Source organism: Medicago sativa, chromosome 7, assembly GCF_051527215.1.
Source record: "Medicago sativa cultivar Bolivia chromosome 7, Bolivia_mono, whole genome shotgun sequence".
NCBI lineage: Eukaryota > Viridiplantae > Streptophyta > Magnoliopsida > Fabales > Fabaceae > Medicago > Medicago sativa.
In genome coordinates this window covers 72,743,228-72,764,298 of record NC_140755.1, presented here as the reverse complement: position 1 = coordinate 72,764,298, position 21,071 = coordinate 72,743,228, and the positions used below count along the sequence as shown (strand labels likewise).

At 39.0% G+C, this 21,071-nt stretch overlaps 1 protein-coding gene across 1 annotated transcript in view; it reads left to right on the top strand.

Annotated features, from left to right (window-relative positions):
- The first annotated feature begins 5,390 nt into the window (after positions 1 to 5,390).
- Positions 5,391 to 21,071, top strand: part of LOC146908252 (uncharacterized) — a 28,785-nt gene continuing 13,104 nt past the window's right edge. Inside the window, exon 1 of the mRNA XM_085727574.1 lies at positions 5,391 to 6,413. Within this exon, the coding sequence (XP_085583700.1) occupies positions 5,440 to 6,413 (974 nt within the window). The 5' untranslated portion in view covers positions 5,391 to 5,439. The remainder of the gene's footprint in view (positions 6,414 to 21,071) is intronic.

Genomic DNA, 21,071 nt, shown 5'->3' with positions numbered 1-21,071 from the left:
TAGTAAACTCTTAGGTGTAAATATCATTTCTCAAATAGCATTTAAAAATAAAGCGCGCGCATAGAAAGTAAGGACGGTTCATATAGGATACTATAGTCGTTATGGGTGCCTAACACCTTCCCGTAGCGAAAACAACTCCCGGACCTCGATTCTCAAGGGTTTTGCTTATTTTTTCCCTTCCCAAGAAAAAATGAGATATCACCGGTTAAAAAGGTTCAAACGTAATCAATGTTTGACACCCAAAAACCAAGATAAAACAACAAGGTATTAAAAATGTCAATTGGATATGGTAATATTTGTTCAAGTGTGTAGGACCAAAGACAAAAATTTATATGTCTTTAATTCAAGCATAGGTTCTGAAAGAAAAAATGAGAGCAATGAAATTTACAAAAAGGAAGCTTGTGCTGCAAGATTCAAGACAGAGTCTGAAGACTATCAGAGCTGACGTCATTAGAGAGTCTGAAGAAACATCAGAAGCTGAAGTTCATCAGAATCTGAAGACTGGAAGCTGAAATTAGTTATATGTTGTTATTCTGAATAGGCATGGCAACAAAACCCTTACCCGTGGTTATCCGCCAGAACCAAACCCAATTTGACGGGTTTTCCCCATTTTGACTGGGTTTGGGTATGGGTATGGGTTTTCCTCGATTTCAAAACACGGGTATGGGACGGGTAACGGGTATATAGGTACCCACCCCGAACCCATACCCAAACCCGTCCCAAATGTAAAAAAATAATTTATGTTGATATGTCATGTTATTTTGTTTGATAATTGTCATGTTAATAAAACTACCATTGATATTTAAAGGATCAACTAAATCATTTCGTCTAACAAATGTTAAAGTGAGCGTATTGTTTGATAATGTATTACAACGTTGCTCTTGGGGATGCAAAAAAACTTATATTTTTTATTAAAAAATTTATTCAATGCGGGGACGGGGATGGTTCGGGAATACCCGAACCCGTCGGGGATGGGGATGGGATTCAATTTCTCATCCCCGTTGGGTATGGGCAGGGTAACGGGTAAGTATATGAGAATCGGGTATGGGGACGGGGATGGTAAAACCCGTCCCCACCCCGCCCCATTGCCATGCCTAATTCTGAATGCATATCATTGCAAAAGGAATGGATGCCTGGAGCAACGAATATTTCAGAGGAATTAGAAGGCATTGGATGCTTATCCACTGAAGATCGCAAGAAAAGGACATAGTACAATTGTACAACCACTACTCCACTATTGTTTCCTCCTATGACAATAACCAACTCATGCAACAGATCATTGGTGATTATCAAGCTTCAAGAATGACTCTTTTGATGTACTAGCAATCAACAACATCTTTTTCACACCTCTATATAAAGGAGTGAAGACTTGAAGATTGTAAGAGACTCACCACAATTTTACAAGTGGCAAAACTCTGTTGAAATTGTTTTCACATCAAGTTCACTTAAAATTTCTTAACAATTATCATATCTTGGAAATTTTAGAGTCTTAAAGAGTTTGTATCTGATTTGTATTGTGAATACCACTGATTGTATATCAAGTGTTCAACCTCAAGCATCTTTCTGTGTAATTGTGTTTGTTTAGAAGTCTCTTGCTTTTGTGCTTGAGCATAGGGAACCTCTTGCTTTTGTGCTTGAGTAGTTTTAAGTCTCTTGCTTTTGTGCTTAAGCAATTGTAATCAGATATTGATTTTAGTGAAGTCTCCTTGGAAGAGCAAGGGGCACATGACTACTTCCGGATTGTGGAAGAAACCTGTATAATTGCTTTGTGTCTTTCTCTCTTCTCTCTCTCTCTCTCTCTCTCTCTCTCTACTTTATCCGCTACATAAGACTTTGAACTTTGTTCAAGACTCTGAGCTCTATCAGACTCTGAACACTGGACTTAGTTTTAAAAAGAAGAAAAAGCTAACACAATTCAACCCCCCTTCTTGTGTTTTTCTCACCTTCAGGTGTAGATCCATAAACTTTACTCTTCTTTGACTAAAAAATAGAATGAATTATTAGGGCAATCCCGAAATCTGTCCACCTAGCCAAAGAAGAAGATATTAAAGGAGCAAAAAATCCACTCCTGGATATTAGTGATTTCTCTTCTGACGAATCCGAGATGAGAGATATTCAGCATGTCATATTAGGAGATTATGGAAGGCTTGACAACTTGAACAATGTTGCCTTTGGATTCCAACTAGTGAAACCATCAGCATTCAACATTAAGAATCATATGTTGGAACAAAATATGTTTAACATCACCACCTTAAGTTTTGATGATAACAATGTATTAAAAAGTCAATTGGATATGCTAATATTTGTTCAAGTGTGTAGGACCACAGACAAAATTTATAAGTCTTAAATTCAAGTATTGGTTCTGAAAGAACAAAATAGAGCAATGAAATTTACAAAGGAAACTTATGTTGCAAGACAGAGTCTGAAGACAAAGAGAGTCTAAAGACCATTAGAAGCTGACGTCCTCAGAGAGTTTAAAGATCATCAGAAGCTGAAGTTCTTCAGAGTCTGAAGACTGGAAGCTGCAGTTTGTTAAAGTTTGTTATTCTAAAGATATATCATTACAAAAGGAATAGAAATCTGGAGCAACGACTATTTCAGAGAAATTAGAATGCTTTGGATACTTATCCACTGAAGAGCGCAGGAAAAGAACATAGTACAATTGTACAACCACTACTCCACTCTTCATGTCTGCAATAGTACAAGATAACAACTGCGTCTACGCTGGTTATTCTCTATTCAAGGAATGAATTTGAAATTGTTCCCTCCTAGGACAGTAACCAAATCAAGCAACAGATAATTGGTGATTATCAAGATTCAATAACGACTCTTTTGATGTGCTGACAATCAACAACGTCTCTTTCATACCTCTATATAAAGGAGTGAAGACTTGAAGATTGTAATAGACCCGCATCAATTTTACAAGTGTCAAAACTCTGCTGAAATTGTTTTCACATCAAAGTTTACTTAGAATTTCTTAACAACTTTCATATCTTAGAAATTCTAGAGTCTTAAGAGTCTGTATCTAATTTGTATTGTGAACACCACTGATTGTATATCAAGTGTTCAACCTCAAACATATTTATGTGTAATTGTGTTTGTTTAAGAGTCTCTTGCTTTTATGCTGGAGTATATGAAGTCTCTTGCATGTGTGCTTGAGCATAGAAAACCTCTTGCTTTTGTGCTTGAGTAGTTTGAAGTCTCTTGCTTTTGTGCTTGAACATTTATAATTAGATATTGATTTTAGTGAACTATCCTTGGAAGTGCAAGGGGTACATGACTACTTTCGGATTGCGGAAGGAACCTGTATAATTGTTTTGTGTCTTTCTCTTCTCTCTATCTCTTTACTTTATCTGCTGCATAAGACTCTGAACTCTGTTCCAGACTCTAAACTCTATCAGACTCTGAAAACTGGACTTAGTTTTAAAAAGAAGGAAAAGTTAACACAATTCAACCCCCCCCCCCCCCCCCCCCCCCCCGTGTTTTTCTCACCTTCATCATATCCTGAAATCTCTAAATGAAAACCAATCCTCAGGTAAGAACTCGGAAGATTGCATAGAACATCTAACATTTTTCTTTGAAACTTTCAGCACTATATGTCCAAGAGGAGTATGAGATCTGATAAACATATTCGATTATTCGTCTACTTATTAAGTGGACGGGCAAAAGATTGGTTGAACGTACTTCCAAGTGGCACCATTTTCACTTGGGACCAAGGTTTTAAAAAATGGAACGTTACCGCAAATACGGGCATTAAAAAACGGTATCGGCAGCCACCGTGACCGTTTTTGGACCTTTTAACGCTGAGGAAAAAAATCACAGCAAAATCGCCGTTACGGCCGCGAAACGCCGTTACGGCCGCGATACGCCGTTACGGACTAAATTCAGACTTGAAAATTCAGTAACTGAACAGGAGAAAAGGAATCGAATCTCATATTAAAAAAAAGCACAAGAATACAAGAAGAACAGGAGAAGAAGGACAGACATCTCAAATCTCATATTAGAAAAACCACAAAAATACAAGAACAGGGGAAGAACGAATCTTATCTGTTGTACCAGCCAGGCATCTCAAATCTTTTGTACCGCATCTCAAATCTTTTTTACACAAATCAATTACTTCTCTTCTTTGGTGGTGTGATTCTTTGTTCCTTCTCTTCCTGCTTGCGATTTACGATTCTGGTGTTCGTTCTGCTTGCGATTCTGGTGTGTGATTTTTTTGCGATTTGCGATTCTTCGTTCGTTCTGCTTGCGTTTCTTTGTTCGTTCTGCTTGCGTCTCTTTGTTCAGGTTTGCGATTGCTGTTCTTTTGTTAATTCTCTTTGTCAGGTTTGTGATAAGTGATAAGTATTTTTTTTTGAGTGAATAAGGTTTGTTATCACAATACACACACGTATGCACACACACAGCTTCACTCTATATTCAATAATAATCAATTAATAATAATAATAATTAATAATTACTTTTAGATGGTTTATTTGTTTATTGATATATTTATTTATTAAACTCAAGAAAAAAAAGTGTGCATTCATCTCTTATTTAAGTTCAAGGTAATTTTAAATTGACACTCTTAATTTGAGTATTTAGGTAACAAATATTAGATGAAATTTTAGAGAAAAAATTGGGACTTTGATCTTAGACTAGAACTTTGAACTTTGATTGTATATGTTGTTAGTGATTAAAAGAAAAATATTGTATATGTTGTTAGTGATTAAAAGAAAAATAAAATGATAGAGGAGTTAGATTAGAGTATTTTTAGTATGGTTCCTGTAACATTTTTTTAAATTTTTTTATTTTTTCGAAAGCTATTTTGATGAAGCAGCCCATTTATTTTAGAACTACATCATTTATTTGTAGGTTGGTTGAACAATGCCTCGAAGAGAAGAAGGACAGAAAGAAGTATTTCCAATTGGTAGAGCAGAGAATGCTCCGAGTGATGATGTTGGTTGGCACTTTGGTAACATTGTGCAGGGTAGAGGCAGAAACACCATACAATGTAAATTTTGTCAAACAATAATAACGGGTGGAATAACTCGGTTGAAGGAACATCTTGCACACATGACAGGAGAAGTCAAAGTTTGTCCTAGTGTTACAACTTTTGTTAGAGAAAGTATGATGAAGCTTTTATTAGACAAAAAAGCAAAGAAAAATGATTCTCGAAAAAGAAAGGAAGAATTTGTCGCAAGTTTAAGAAGGGATAGCAATGATGACAATGAAGATTTGATGGAAGAGGATGCGATTAGATGAGCTACATATGAAAGTATGACATCACAAAGACAACGGGAAGATAGACAAAGGTTTCCTGGAAGTGGCATTGGTAGTAGCAGTGGTGGAGCTTCATCTCAATATCAAAGATATGATCTTCAACAAAGAATGAGAAATGTAGATGTTGATCTAGAGAGAAGTAAGAGTATGAAGCAAACAAAAGTTCCTACATGATTCATGAAAAATGCGAGAAAGACTTTAGGAAGGATGTTATCTAAAATGATAATATATGATCGTCTGCCTATGAATTTGAGCACTTCTCCTTGGTTACATGCCTTGTTAGCTGAAGCTGCAAAGTTGGGTCCAGGTGTTAAAGTTCCTACTCCTTATGAGATTTCAGAGGTATACTTGAATGAAGAATATGCGAAAATGCAAAAATATATAAGACAGTTAAAACCATTTTGGGAAGAGAGGGGAGTGACTATAATGTGTGATGGTTGGACAAACGGAATAAACCACATGCATATCATGAATTTTTTAGTATATTCTAGTCATGGAACGGTGTTTTTAAAGTCTATTGATGCCTCTGATGTTGCTAGTAGAAACACTGAGTATTACTTTAACTTGCTTGACAAAATAGTGGAAGAGGTGGGGGAAGAGTATGTTGTCCAAGTGGTCACTGATAATGAGGCAGCACTAAATGCAGCTGGTTTGAAATTGATGGAAAAAAGACCTCGCCTTTATTGGTCTCCATGTGCAGATCATTGTTTGGATTTGTGTTTAGAAGATATTGGAAAAAAGTCAAATGTCCAAAAAGTGCTTGAGGAAGCAAAAAAGGTTACTTTGTTTATATACAACCATATTTGGACAGTGAGTTTGATGAAGAAATATACTGATGATAAAGAACTTATTCGTCCAGCAATCACTCGATTTCCTACACAATTTTTACAACTTGAATCAATTGTTAAAGAGAAGAAAGCTTTCAAGGACATGTTTGATTCTAATGAATACAAGAGTTCTAAATATGGAAAAGATAAATCAGGAGGAGCTGCTTATGAAGCAAAGAAAGTTGTGATGGATAAGGAATTCTGGAATAAGGTAACTGAGATACTAAAGGTATTTGAACCCAATGTTAAGGTCTTGAAGCTGGTGGATGGTGATGATAAACCAACAATGGGATTTCTTTATGAAGCAATTGATAGAGCCAAGCAAGCTATTGTTATACCCTAATTTTGGACCTAAAAATACTAGCTCAATTTTTCTTTTCTTGCATTTTAAGTCATTTGAAATTGGCTCTGATCAATTGCATCTTCCTCTGCATCTTATTTCAATGTTATTTGCAAAATTCATGAAAAAGGGTATTTTAGTCATTTCCTGCATTCAAATTCATTTTAGTCCTTAAAAATTGTTTGAGTCTTTTCATTTGGTTTGAATAAGTCTTTGTTTCAATCTCATGTCAAAATCCATTTCAAAAATTACGTTTAAAGTCATTTTGAGTCAGTTCAGCCCCTAGGGGCATTTTAGTCATTTCCAGTGTTAAACTCTGTTTAATCTCTGAAAAATTGTCTCTGAGTCTTTTAATTTGCCTGTATAAACTCTTGCTTTAATTCCTTGTTAAAAACCATTTTAAAATTGCATTTGAGTCATTTTAGTCCCTAGGGGCATTTTGGTCATTTCACACGAAATTTCGACAGAGAGAGGTTACTTTAAAGTACCTCATTTAAGTAGTTGGTTCGTTTTAGTCCATTTTGTGTTTTTTATTGGTTTCACTTTACGTTTATTTCAAATTGCATTTTTTAATTCAATTTTATTAATTTTTGCATTTTAGTCCTTTTGTATTATTTTGCATTTTGGTCCTTGTTTCTTATTATTTTGCAGATTAGTCCATATTGTCCAAGTCATTAGTCCAGGCCAGGTGGCGCATGCTCATTGGTCAGAGGCATTACTGCATCAGCTATAAAGCTGACACATCACAGTCAAAGAGTCAATACCATTCACTTCTTGCCAACTCACCAGAAACACAGTTACAATTTCTCTCTCCACTAAAACAGAATCAAAACCGAAAAATCCTCAAGAACAAGGATGAAGATTCATCTTCATCCTTGAACCCTAATTCACCAAATTTCCCAAAATCATCACAATCCGTCACTGATTCACCAAGAATCGTCCATCATCAACATCAATAGATCAAATTCAAGCATTCAAACTCAAGTTTCACGAAAACCGAATCGAATCCATCAATCCATAGGAGGATTTGAACCGAATCAGCTTCGTGGGAGAGAAAGGATCAAGAACAACGAATTCAGATCGAGTTCAACACATACAAACTCGAAATCATTCAAAACAAGTTGAAACAGATTCAAATCTGAAAATACAGAAACAAGATCGAAGGTGCTCAGAAGCTTTCCATCGTGTTCTCGTTACCTCCAATCTAAATGCAAGGTAACGGTTTCATCTCATAAATTGTTCATCATTTCTTGCAAAAAATTTTCGAAACCCTAAGTGTAGATCTAGGGCACACAACTTTGATTTCAAAAAAACTAGTTTCAGATTTGGAAAGAGGAGAAGGAAAGAAACGTTTTCATGTAAAAAATTTCAAATCTGAGCAACCTTGAGACTCGCCGGAATCTGCACTTCTCACCGGAGAAGATGAAGTTTCCGTCGAGCCTTCAAACTTTCCGGCACCTTCTTTCCAGTTTCCGGCGTGTTCCTTTTTAGAGAGAGGTGAGAGGATTGGGGTTTAGAGAGAGAAGGGAAGGTTGGGAATGAAGTCCAAACCGGTTCCAAGGCTTATATAGAGCCTGGACCGGGTTGACCCATTCCTGAACCGGTCCACTCTATCCCTGAAGCCCAAACCCGTTTCTGTATACAGGTTACTACGTACACCCCCCTTTCCTGCGTGCTCTTGGTATTTGCTTCCTATATACACCCCTGCATGCTTATTTTTGTACTAAACAATTCCTAAAAAAAAATTCTATGTGTTCTTGATCATTTTCTTGGCATTTTTGTGATGTTGTTATGTGTTAAATCTTGATTAAAAATATGTGTGGTATTTTTCTTGTTAATTGTTTACTATTTTTGTTAAAATTTGTGAAGTTTTATATGTTCTTGAGCTTAAAAATCCCTTAAAAATTCTAAAAAAATTCATGTATTTTTCTTGTTATTTTTGTGATGTTTCTATGCATTTTGTTTACTGAAAATTTTGTTAAAAAAATATTATCACATTTTCCTGCATTATTTCTTGATTTTATGTGAAAAAACCTCTAAAAAATTGCTCAATTCCATTCTATGTTCTTGATGACCATTTGATATACATGTTATATGATTCTATGAATCTTTAGCTACTGTTTGTACATAATTTTGATGCTTGTGTGTGAATCTTGATTAGTTGCTTGGTTTACAAGTTACATTTGTGAATAAATAATGCAAATATGCCTAAGTTTACTTTGTAAATGTCAAGTTCATCATGTTGCCTTAATTCTCATTTTAAGACCTGATTCTAAGCCTTTGAAAAATGTATTAGAATGTGAGAATTTTAGGCAATAGGATTCTTGCATTTGTGAGTAAATGTTAGTTATATTTTTGCACTTTTTGGCTTTATTTTGTGAAGTTTTCTATGCTTTTGTCTTGATATTTTACTTGCTTTATTTTCTTTGATATTACCCTATGCTACTAACATTTTCTTGTTTCATGTTTCATACATCATAAGCATATTCTCCATCACACTTTCTCATCTCATTTCTTTACATTTCTTTTGCTTTTAATTCATTTATGTGGGATTAAGTCTCATAAGGAAGTAGTGTGTATGTAGGTGAAGGATGTAATAAGGACAATGGACTCTAATGATGTACACCGACACAAGCACTGACATATGCACACACATCACATAGATATTTCTAGATGTATGGCTAGGATATGCATGTTTAGATGTATGTTTAGGATTTGAAATTTGGCAAAAATCATTTTCCAAATAAACATGAACAATATCACTCAAACCATTTTCTAAATAAACCTTGGGATTAAGATCCCATTGTATTTTCCTTTTATTTTCTTAATCAAATTTCAATGAAAATTAATCATACTTGACTTTTTTCCAAAATCACTAATCAAACCCCACTTTTCACAATCTTATGCCCTTGAGGCCTCTCTCTCTCATTCTTCAAAATTCCAATTTTCAAACTTAAAATCAACCAACAAAAACAAAAACATTTTTGGAAGAGAACTACGGTGGATTTGATCCCTTAAAAGGGTACGTAGGCAAGGAACCAAAATTCCTTCAATTCAAATAAAATAAAAATTCGAACACTTTCTTCTCCCTCCAATTCTTCACTTAGTAAACTCTTAGGTGTAAATATCATTTTCCAAATAGCATTTAAAAATAAAGCGCGCGCGTAGAAAGTAAAGACGGTTCCTATAGGATACTATAGTCGTTATGGGTGCCTAACACCTTCCCGTGGCGAAAACAACTCCCGGACCTCGATTCTCAAGGGTTTTGCTTATTTTTTCCCTTCCCAAGAAAAAATGAGATATCAACGGTTAAAAAGGTTCAAACGTAATCAATGTTTGACACCCGAAAACCAAGATAAAACAGCTGGCGACTTCACTGGGGAGATTCGAGAGTTACGCCTAGTCTTTATTACCACGCTTGCGCTTTCGTTTTTACTTGCTTCTTTTTGTGAATAAATGTTTAAATTCTTGCAAACGTGTGGGGTGAGAATATCAAAAGTCCTACACCCGGGCTGAGTGAACTTAGGATTTAGGAGGGATATAATCGTTAATTCATTCCGAGGGTTGCCTCGTGTATTGGATTATGCGATCAATCCCACATAGCTGAGGCATTTTGGGGGTGATGTTGTCGACGCGTGTTGTCGCGTTTAGGCACTTTGCTTCTAATTGTTCTATGACGCTATGAACCGTAGATAACCGAACCCATCCATGGCCATTTTCTAGGATGTAGTGCGGAGGCTAAACCGAGTGTTGTCTCGAGTTTTAGTCGTCACGCGATACTACACTCAAGTTAGACCTTCCTACGGATAATCATGGAGCGAGTGTTTGTCTCGTGACACCGTGATATACGTCGGAGAGGTTGCAACTTGGGAACCTTTTTAGAACCCGGTTACTATTATCCAAAGCCCTAGTTTCACTAGACACCGTGTCCACCCATGACTCCTTGACTTTGAACCTCAACCCACCATGTTTTCTCCGTACTTGAACATAATCATGCATACATGCATACATGCATAAACTTTTTTCCATGCATTTTATCGAAGGGCTTAGACAAAATTGAATTTGTAAACATTGTAGGAATGGGGAAGACTAAGTCCTACAAGTTCAAGGAAGTGGATTTGGCTAATTTGAGAGATTTGGCACTCAAGATCGAGGATCCGACTGGTTTCCGACATCGTTACGGGGCTTTACTTACTATTCTCCAGACTAATGTGGATGAGAAGCTTGTGCACACTCTAGTGCAATTCTATGATCGGGACTATCGGTGCTTCACTATTCTCGACTTTCAGCTGGTGCCTACTTTAGAGGCTTATTCTTGCTTGATGGGTCTATCTATTGCTAAGGGGGTACCCTTCGCGGGACTTGAGAATCCTCCCACTCCATTGGTTATTGCTAAAGATCTCTATCTCAAGACTTCCGATGTTTCCAAGAATCTTGTCACTAAGGCTCACATCCGAGGGTTCACTTTGGAGTATCTACTTGAGAAAGCCAACCTCAAGACCACTTGTCAGGACACTCTCGAGGCTATCCTTGCACTACTCATCTATGGGCTTATTCTCTTTCCAAATCTTGATGACTTCGTGGATATGAATGCTATTATGATCTTCCACTCCAGGAATTCGGTTCCTACTTTGCTAGTTGACACATACCATGTTATTCATGATCGATCCGGCAAGGGTGTGGATACATTCTTTGTTGTGTACCTCTCCTCTATAGGTGGTTTATTTCTTACCTTCCGAAGTCTTTCCATGATAATCCAGAGAATTGGTCTATTTCACAGCGAATCATGGCTCTCACCCCTAATGAAGTGGTTTGGCTCACTCCCGCTGCTAGAGTCAAAGAAATTATCCTTGGTGGTGGAAAGTTTCTTAATGTACCTCTTCTTAGTACCCAGGGTGGAATCAACTATAACCAGGAGCTCGCTTTGCGGCAATTTGGTTTCCCGATGAAAGAAAAGCCCCTCAATCTTGCTACATCTCCTTACTTCTTCCATTACTCTAAAGCTCCCACGAGAATAAGAGAATATTTCATAGAAGCTTGGTCCAAGCTTTGGAAGAAAGAAGTGAGGCATATGGGTGTAAGGTCCGGTGTTGCTCATGAGGCCTATACACAGTGGGTGATAAACCAAGCTGAGAAGATTGGTATGCCTTACCCTGCCATGAGATATGTGTCTGCATCTATTCCTACCATGCCTTTGCCTCTATTACCACCTACTCAGGAGAAGTATCAGGAGCATCTAGCTATGGAGAGTCGAGAGAAGCATCAGTGGAGGACTAGATACTATGAGGCTGAGAACTTGATTATGACTTTGGATGGAAAAGATGAACAGAAGACTCATGAGGTGTTGACACTGAAGAAAGAGTTGGCTAAAGCTAGGAAGGAAATTGAAGAAAAGGATAAGTTGCTTATGAGGGACTCCAAGAGGGCTAGGGGTGCCCGTAACTTCTATGCCCGATACTGCAACTATGAGTCTGAGTCTGAGGATGATGCTTCCGCTTCCTATGCTTGAGGATTTCTTTCCCTTTTGTTATGTCCAGTTGTTTATGTTGTTTTGCATTTCAAAGTCTATCCCTTGGCTTAGTATTTCAAAGGGAATTATTTTGTAAGATTCCTTGATGTTTGATTTTTTTTTTTTGATGTTTCGGTTGTTTAGTAATGTTTACAAATTTCTACTTTGTCTACACAAAAAGAGTCTTTTTGCATATGCATTACCACATCTCATGCATCATACGCATTCATTGGTCATAAAAGACTTCTCTCGTGCTCATTGCCTCCTGGTTTTTTCCGCCGCAGTCTGAAAAGTGGCTCGTGCTCGTAAGGTTTACCAACCAGATAGAGTTCATCAAACAAGATTGTACAAGAGAAGAAACATGGCTAACTTTGAAGAAGAAAATACTCAGCTCCGTGCCGAACTGGCTGCTATGAAAGAAGACTTGGCTAAGGCTCATGACGCTATGTCTACCATGATGGCTGCACAAGAACAACCAGCCACATCTGTTCCAGCTTCTACTGAAGTGATTCCATCTATCCCATTGTCTACTGTAATGTCTGATGCTCGGTTTGTTATGCCCAATGGACGCCCTTATGGACTCTCAGCTTTCTATGCTCCTAATACTGCGGCTGGTATCTTTGGTATTGGCAATCAAGGACAGATTCCCGTATCCACCTCTATGCCTCAAGTAACTACTGTTGTTACCGATCCTATTGTACACACTGTGCAATAGGTAATCGATGTTGACACTCCGCGTGGACAAGACCCTATAATGGAAGCTATGAGAAAACAGTTAAGGGAGTTAGCTGGAGAACTCCGTGAGGTCAAAGCTAGCCATGGGAACGGTGTTTCTGCTAAGGCTCGTGATCTATGCTTGGTATCCCGATTTGAGGTTCCTAGGAAATTCAAAGTGCCAGATTTTGACAAATACAATGGAACTTCTTGTCCACATAGCCATGTCATTCGGTACGTCGGAAAGATGGCCAACTACGCAGATAATGATGCGCTGATGATCCACTGCTTCCAGGATAGCTTGATGGAAGATGCGGCAGACTGGTACACTGGTTTGAGCAAAGACAATATCCATACTTTTGAGGAACTAGCTGCTGCTTTTGAAAATCATTATGAGTTTAACACCCGCTTGAAGCCGAATAGGGATTCTCTTAAGTCTTTGTCTCAGAAGTCAGATGAAATGTTCCGTGAATATGCTCAGTGATGGAGAGGGGCAGCTGCCCGTGTTTCTCCTCGGCTTGATGAGGAATAACTAACACAGACATTCCTGAAAACTTTGAAGAAGGAATATGTTGAAAGAATGATAGTCTCTGCTCCGAATAATTTCTCCGATATGGTTACTATGGGAACTCGTCTAGAGGAGGCTGTTAGAGAGGGTATCATTGTTCTTGAGAAGGGTGAATCCTCAACTAGCGCACCTAAGAAGTACGGTAATGGCCATCATAAGAAGAAAGAATCCGAAGTAGGGATGGTATCTGGTAACCAGTCTACAGCTGCTGCTTAGTTACCCCTGCCCTACCAATACATGCAGTACTCTCAACATCCTTTCTTCCCGCCATTCTACCAGCAATATCCTCTGCCACCGGGTCAACCACCAGTGCCCGTTAATGTCATCGCTCAACAAGTACAACAACAACCTCCTGTTCAACCACAACAGCAGCAACAGCAGGGCCCTCGACCCAGGACTTATTTTCCTCCAATACCAATGTGGTATGCTGATCTGCTCCCAACTCTACTTGCTAAGGGACATTGTGTCAACAGACCAGGCAAGCCTCCGCCTGTACCATTGCCTCCCAGATTCCGACAGGATCTCACATGTGAATTCCATCAGGGTGCTCAAGGCCATGACGTTGAAGGTTGTTATGCTCTGAAATATGTTGTGAAAGATCTGATAGACAAAGGACGATTGACTTTTGAAAATAGTGTTCCTCACGTTCTTGACAATCCACTTCCAAATCATGGTGCTGTTAACATGATCGAGGCTTTCAAAAGAGTTCCTGTTCCTAGAGAGGCCCCCATGCTGGATGTCCGCAATATTGTTACTCCCTTGGTACCGCTACATATCAAACTTTGTCAAGCTTCTTTGTTCAAACATGATCATGCTTCTTGTTCAGAATGTCTTCAAAATCCTATGGGTTGTTGTGTGGTGCAAGATGATATACAGGGCCTGATGGATGACAAGCACTTAATTGTCAGTGATGTTTGTGTGATAGTGCCAGTATTTCATGATTCTCCGGCTGAAAGTGCATCTCAAACAAGGAATGTTGAACCCTTAGTGATCAGTTTGCCTGGTCCGGTATCTTATGCCTCTACAAAGGCAATCCCTTACAAGTATGATGCAACTATGATTGAGAATGGGGTGGAGGTGCCTCTGGTATCTCCAGCTACGGTTGATAATGTTGCAGGAGAAATTACAGCTCTGAGAAGCGGAAAAGTCCGTCCACCCTTGTTCCAAAAGAAGATGATTACACCTGTTGCTACAATAACTCCACCGGTTGCTTCTCCTATTGACAAGAATGCCGGCCCATCAGGCCAATCTATTGAAGAGTCTAATCTGGACGAAATTCTAAGGCTTATCAAAAAGAGCGATTATAAGATTGTAGACCAGCTGCTGCAAACTCCGTCAAAGATATCCATTTTGTCTCTGCTCTTGAGCTCAGAAGCTCACAGGAAAGTGTTGATGAAGGTATTGGAACAGGCTTATGTTGATCATGAAGTCTCTGTGGATCAGTTCGATGGAATAGTGGGTAACATTACTGCTTGCAATAACTTGGGGTTTGGTGATGATGAGCTCCCTGAAGCAGGGAAAAACCATAATTTAGCTTTGCATATCTCAGTACACTGTAAGTCTGACATGATATCCAATGTGTTGGTGGACACTGGATCATCCTTAAATGTAATGCCTGAGTCTACATTGAGACAGTTGAGTCATCATGGACTCTCCTTAAAGGGAAGTAGCTATTTGGTTAAGGCTTTAGACGGATCTCGTAAGGATGTTCTTGGAGAGGTAGATCTACCAATTACCATTGGCCCCGAGACATTTCAGATCACTTTTCAGGTCATGGACATCAATGCTTCTTACAGTTGTCTCCTCGGAAGACCGTGGATTCACGACGCTGGGGCAGTAACTTCTACTCTACATCAGAAACTTAAGTTTGTGAGGAATGGTAAGCTTGTCACTGTCCATGGTGAAGAAGCATATCTGGTTAGCCAAGTGTCATCTTTCTCTTGTGTTGAAGCAGGGTCTGCTGAAGGGACGTCATTTCAAGGCTTGACTGTTGAAGGGGCAGAACCCCGGAGAGCTAGTGCTAGCATGGCTTCATTGAAAGACGCCCATAAAGCTGTTCAAGAAGGGCAAGCTGCTGGCTGGGGCAAAGTGATACAGATTTTGGAAAACAAGCATAAGGAGGGCCTTGGGTTCTCCCCGACCTCAGGCGTTTCGACAGGAACTTTCTATAGTGCTGGGTTCATCAATGTTATTGCTGAAGATGCTGCTGAAAACAGTTATGTGCCTACGTTTGTTGTACCAGGAGGCACTGTGAGAAATTGGGAGGCCATTGATGTTCCTTTAGTCATGCATGCTTCCATGTAATGTGTCTTGTTGCTCATGTTTTTTTGTTTTCAAAATAACAATCCTTTCGCTCTGCCCAAGGCGAAAGTGATATCCTTGTAAGGGCATGTTTGTTTCGGCATTGCCGTTATCAATAAAAGTTGTCGTCTTTTCCGCGACTCTTTGTTTTTACTTTTTAGTGCCTTTTTTCTTGGAAATAATGGTAATGCCAGAAAAAAACCAAAACATCTGTATTTTCTTATTAATTTCAAAAATCTGCATGAAAAACATTTTTCTAAAATCATCCCAATCATATTATGCAGATTGAACCATAATAAACCCGTTGAACACAGTGACCCTATGGTTCCTCCAAATTTTGAATTCCTTGTATATGAAGCTGAAGATGAGGGGGATGATGAAGAGATACCGTATGAGATCACTCGACTACTTGAGCAAGAAAGAAGAGCCATTCAGCCTCACCAGGAAGAGATTGAGCTCATCAACTTGGGTACTGACGAGAACAAGCGAGAAATCAAGATCGGTGCTGCACTCGAGCCAGAAGTGAAAAAGAAGATCACTCAGCTTCTCCATGATTATCCAGGTGTCTTTGCATGGTCCTATGAAGATATGCCGGGTCTAGATCCCAAGATTGTGGAACATCGGATACCGACAAGACCTGAATGTCCTCCTGTCAAACAGAAATTGAGAAGGTCTCGTCCAGGCATGGCTCTTAAGATCAAGGCTGAGGTGCAGAAGCAAATTGATGCGGGTTTCCTCATGACAGCTGAATATCCTGAGTGGATTGCCAACATTGTACCAGTCCCGAAGAAAGATGGGAAAGTTCGAATGTGTGTTGATTACAGAGATCTGAACAAAGCCAGCCCAAAAGATAACTTCCCATTGCCTCATATTGATGTGCTTGTTGACAGTACTGCTCAGTCTAAAGTGTTCTCTTTTATGGATGGTTTCTCTGGCTATAACCAGATACGAATGTCACCTGAAGATAGAGAAAATACATCCTTCATCACTCCATGGGGGACATTCTGTTATAAAGTGATGCCGTTTGGCTTGATAAATGCTGGTGCAACGTATCAGAGGGGCATGACAACTCTGTTTCATGATATGATTCACAAAGAAATTGAAGTATATGTTGATGATATGATTGTGAAATCAAGTGATGAAGAGCAGCATGTTGTATATTTGAAAAAGATGTTCGAAAGATTAAGAAAGTACAAGCTACGATTGAATCCTAACAAGTGTACGTTAGCTGTAAGATCTGGAAAGTTGCTAGGCTTCATTTTCAGCCAAAGAGGCATTGCAGTTGATCCTGATAAAGTCCGAGCCATCAGAGAGATGCCGGCCCCTCAAACTGAAAAGCAGGTCAGAGGTTTCCTCGGACGTCTGAATTATATTTCAAGATTCATATCTCACATGACTACTACCTGTGGACCAATTTTCAAATTGCTCAGAAAAAATCAGCATGTTGTATGGAATGATGAATGTCAAGAAGCTTTTGATAGCATTAAAGAATACCTGTTGGAACCACCTATCCTTGTCCCGCCAGTGGAAGGAAGGCCCTTGATTATGTATCTGTCAGTGTTAGATGATTCCGTGGGTTGTGTCCTCGGTCAACAAGACGAGACTGGAAAGAAAGAGCATGTTATCTATTATCTGAGCAAGAAATTCACTGACTGTGAGACTCGGTATACAATGCTTGAAAAGACTTGTTGTGCTTTAGCTTGGGCTGCCAAACGCCTGCGTCATTATATGGTGAATCACACAACTTGGTTGATATCTCGAATGGATCCAATCAAGTACATCTTTGAAAAGCCTGCTGTTACTGGAAAGATTGCACGTTGGCAAATGTTGTTGTATGAATATGATATTGTGTACAAGGCTCAGAAAGCAATCAAAGGAAGCATCCTTGCTGAGCATCTTGCTTGTCAACCTCTTGATGATTACCAGCCAATTAAGTTTGATTTCCCTGATGAAGAGATTATGTATCTGAAAGCAAAAGACTGTGAAGAGCCATCGATCAATGAGGGGCCAGATCCCAATAGCAAGTGGGGATTAGTATTTGATGGTGCTGTCAATGCTTATGGTAAAGGAATTGGGGCCATTATTGTAACTCCGCAGGGGCACCACATTCCTTTCACTGCTCGAATAACTTTTGAATGCACGAACAACATAGCTGAATATGAAGCATGCATCTTGGGCATTGAAGAAGCCGTTGATATGAGAATTAAGCGCCTTGACATCTATGGAGATTCCGCACTTGTTATTAATCAGATAAAGGGTGAATGGGAGACTCATCATGAGAAGCTGATCCCTTACCGTGACTATGCAAGACGTCTGTTGACATACTTTACCAAGGTCGAGCTGCACCATATCCCTCGAGATGAAAACCAGATGGCTGACGCTCTTGCTACTTTGTCTTCCATGTTTCGTGTGAACCACTGGAATGACGTGCCCGTAATCAAGGTGTAGCGTCTTGATAGGCCCGCTCGTGTGTTCACTATTGAAAATATGCCAGATCCAGCTGATGAAGATGTGAATGATAAAAAGTCTTGGTATTACAACGTCAAACAATTCTTGCAGAATCGTGAATATCCACCTGGTGCTTCCAACAGGGATAAAAGGACTTTGAGAAGATGGGCTAGTAGATTCCTTCTGGACGGAGAAATCCTATACAAGAGGAATTATGACATGGTCTTGTTGAGATGTGTTGACAAACAAGAAGCTGAGAAATTGATGCATGATGTACATGACGGTACCTTTGGGACCCATGCTACGGGTCACACCATGTCAAGAAAACTGTTAAGATCCGGCTATTACTGGATAACTATGGAGCGTGACTGCCACAAACATGCTAAGAGATGCCACAAATGTCAAATTTATGCTGATAAGATTCATGTGCCTCCACATGCCCTCAATGTTATCTCTTCCCCGTGGCCTTTCTCCATGTGGGGCATTGACATGATCGGAAGAATTGAACCAAAGGCTTCCAACGGACATCGTTTCATTCTAGTGGCGATTGACTACTTCACCAAGTGGGTTGAAGCTGTTTCCTATGCAAATATGACCAAGCAAGTAGTGGTGAAGTTTATCAAGAATAACATCATCTGTCGATATGGTGTTCCCAACAAGATCATCACTGACAATGGTTCCAATCTGAACAATAGCATGATGCAAGCTTTATGCGAAGAATTCAAGATTGAACATCACAACTCTTCTCCTTATAGACCTCAGATGAATGGTGCAGTTGAGGCCGCTAACAAGAATATCAAGAAGATTGTTCAGAAAATGGTCACTACTTACAAAGACTGGCACGAAATGCTACCGTTTGCCTTGCATGGTTACCGTACTACAGTGCGCAGTTCAACCGGGGTAACTCCTTTCTCTTTGGTATATGGTATGGAAGCAGTTCTCCCTCTGGAAGTGGAGATTCCATCTCTTCGAGTGATCATGGAAGCAAAATTAACCGAGGCTGAATGGTGTCAAAGTCGGTATGATCAGTTAAATTTGATTGAAGAAAAGCGTATGGATGTTATTGCTCATGGACAGTTGTATCAGGTGCAAATGAAGAATGCTTTTGACAAGAAAGTCCGACCTCGAGAATTCAAGGAAGGCGAACTTGTATTGAAAAGAAGAATAAGCCAGCAACCCGACCCAAGGGGCAAGTGGACACCTAACTATGAAGGTCCTTATGTTGTCAAAAAGGCTTTCTCTGGTGGTGGTTTGATTCTTACACATATGGATGGTGTTGAGCTTCCGAATCCTGTTAATGCCGATATAGTCAAGAAATACTTTGTCTAGAAAGAAAAGAACAGCGTGGTAGGTCGAAAACCCGAAAGGGCGGCCTAGGCAAAAATACGCTTCCCGGTGGATCGAAAACCTGAAAGGGCGATCCAGGCAAAAATTAGGGACAAAAAATGAATATGAAAAAGCTCGCTGAGATTGTACGCAACTCAGGCAAGAATGAGCGCCTCGATGAGCCGAAAACCCGAAAGGGCGGTTCATGCAAAAATGAGGTTGACAATAAAAGACAAGTAACTATATCTGGTAAATCACCATCACTCCTTGGGGCATCCGCAACTGTCAACGATCATCTTCATCAGAAGCTTCTGTACCTGTGAATTCAAAATTTCTATGAAATGTAGCGGTCAACGTGTTCAATGTACCACCAACCGATAAAATTACCATTTTCCAAGCTTTGTAAATCCATGGAGTCATGCCTTTGGCTGACTCTCACTCTGCTACATCAATTTGAGCCTGTGCTAATGTTTGAAACTCTATTTTTCTTTCTATTTTCAATGCTATATACAAAATATTTCTTTTCTATTTGATAATGTCAATGTCTGAAACAAACATCTTTTAAAATTGAAAAAATCTTTTTTGTCTATTTTTGAAAGCAAACCTAAGCAATAAGGTACATTCCAGTGAAACATGCATGAGTAAATATGTGTCAATGTCTATTCCAATACGTGTTACAAGCATGTTGTTCCCCAGGATGATCTGTGGTCAATGGCAAGAATGAAAAAACAGAACGAAAAATGGAAAATGAAAATAAAAAGCTCGCTAAGTTGAAAACCCGAAAGGGCGGCTTAGGCAAAAATGAGCACCCCGCTGATTGACAACCTATGAAGGCAATTCTGGCAAAAATGGGGCAATAAAAAGAATGTAGTCCCCGGTGAATCGAAAACCCGAAAGGGCGGTTCAGGCAAAAATGGGATTGAAAAAATGAAAATGAAAGAATGAAAGAATGAAAAGCATTGACCACAGATGCGAACGTCCAACTTTTACCCAGCACTGACACGCCTAACAACGGCGACCTATATCCAAGAATCTTCCAAGGGTCCCTCTTCTACAAGTTTTATTTCCCTCAGCCGTGGTTTTGATACGTCTTTCAACGACGGTCTCTCCAAAGAGGATTTCCATGTGAATATGTTGTAGCACGAGCCACTACGTGCCCAATCTTCTAATGTTATGTCTGTCTCTGTGAAACTTCTCTGTCAAACTACGAACCAATCATGCATTTCAAGCATTCATACATGCATAATCATGCATCTTATGTGCTCATACATTTAATAATCTTGTTATACCATACATACATGTTGCATTTCCAAAGCTTCACTGTCAAATTCAACTCTGTTGGAATAAGCCCTAATAGCCAATCTATGTCGATTGGGTTTGGCTTTGTATCATGATATTGATATAAGTATATATTGTGAATATATAATAATAAGGCATTTCTTTATTAATTTTGTTTTGTTTCAAAATAATAAAGTCCCTAGAATAGTTAGTCTGTTTTATGGAACATTAAGTATAACTTAATTGTGAGACCCCACTAAACATAAGGACGCTATTCTTAAAGTATCCGTAGTCAAGCTTTATTGAGAAGTGGATATCATTAAAGCATAAAGACTATTATGTGGGTAGACTGATGATCACATCTCACAGATCATGGATAAAAGAGTTATCAAGTCTTCACATAGATATAAATATTAGGAGTAATATTTATATTGGATTGACCCGCTATGAGAATACTACATAGTAAAAGTTATGAAAAGTGTCATAAGATATTCTCAT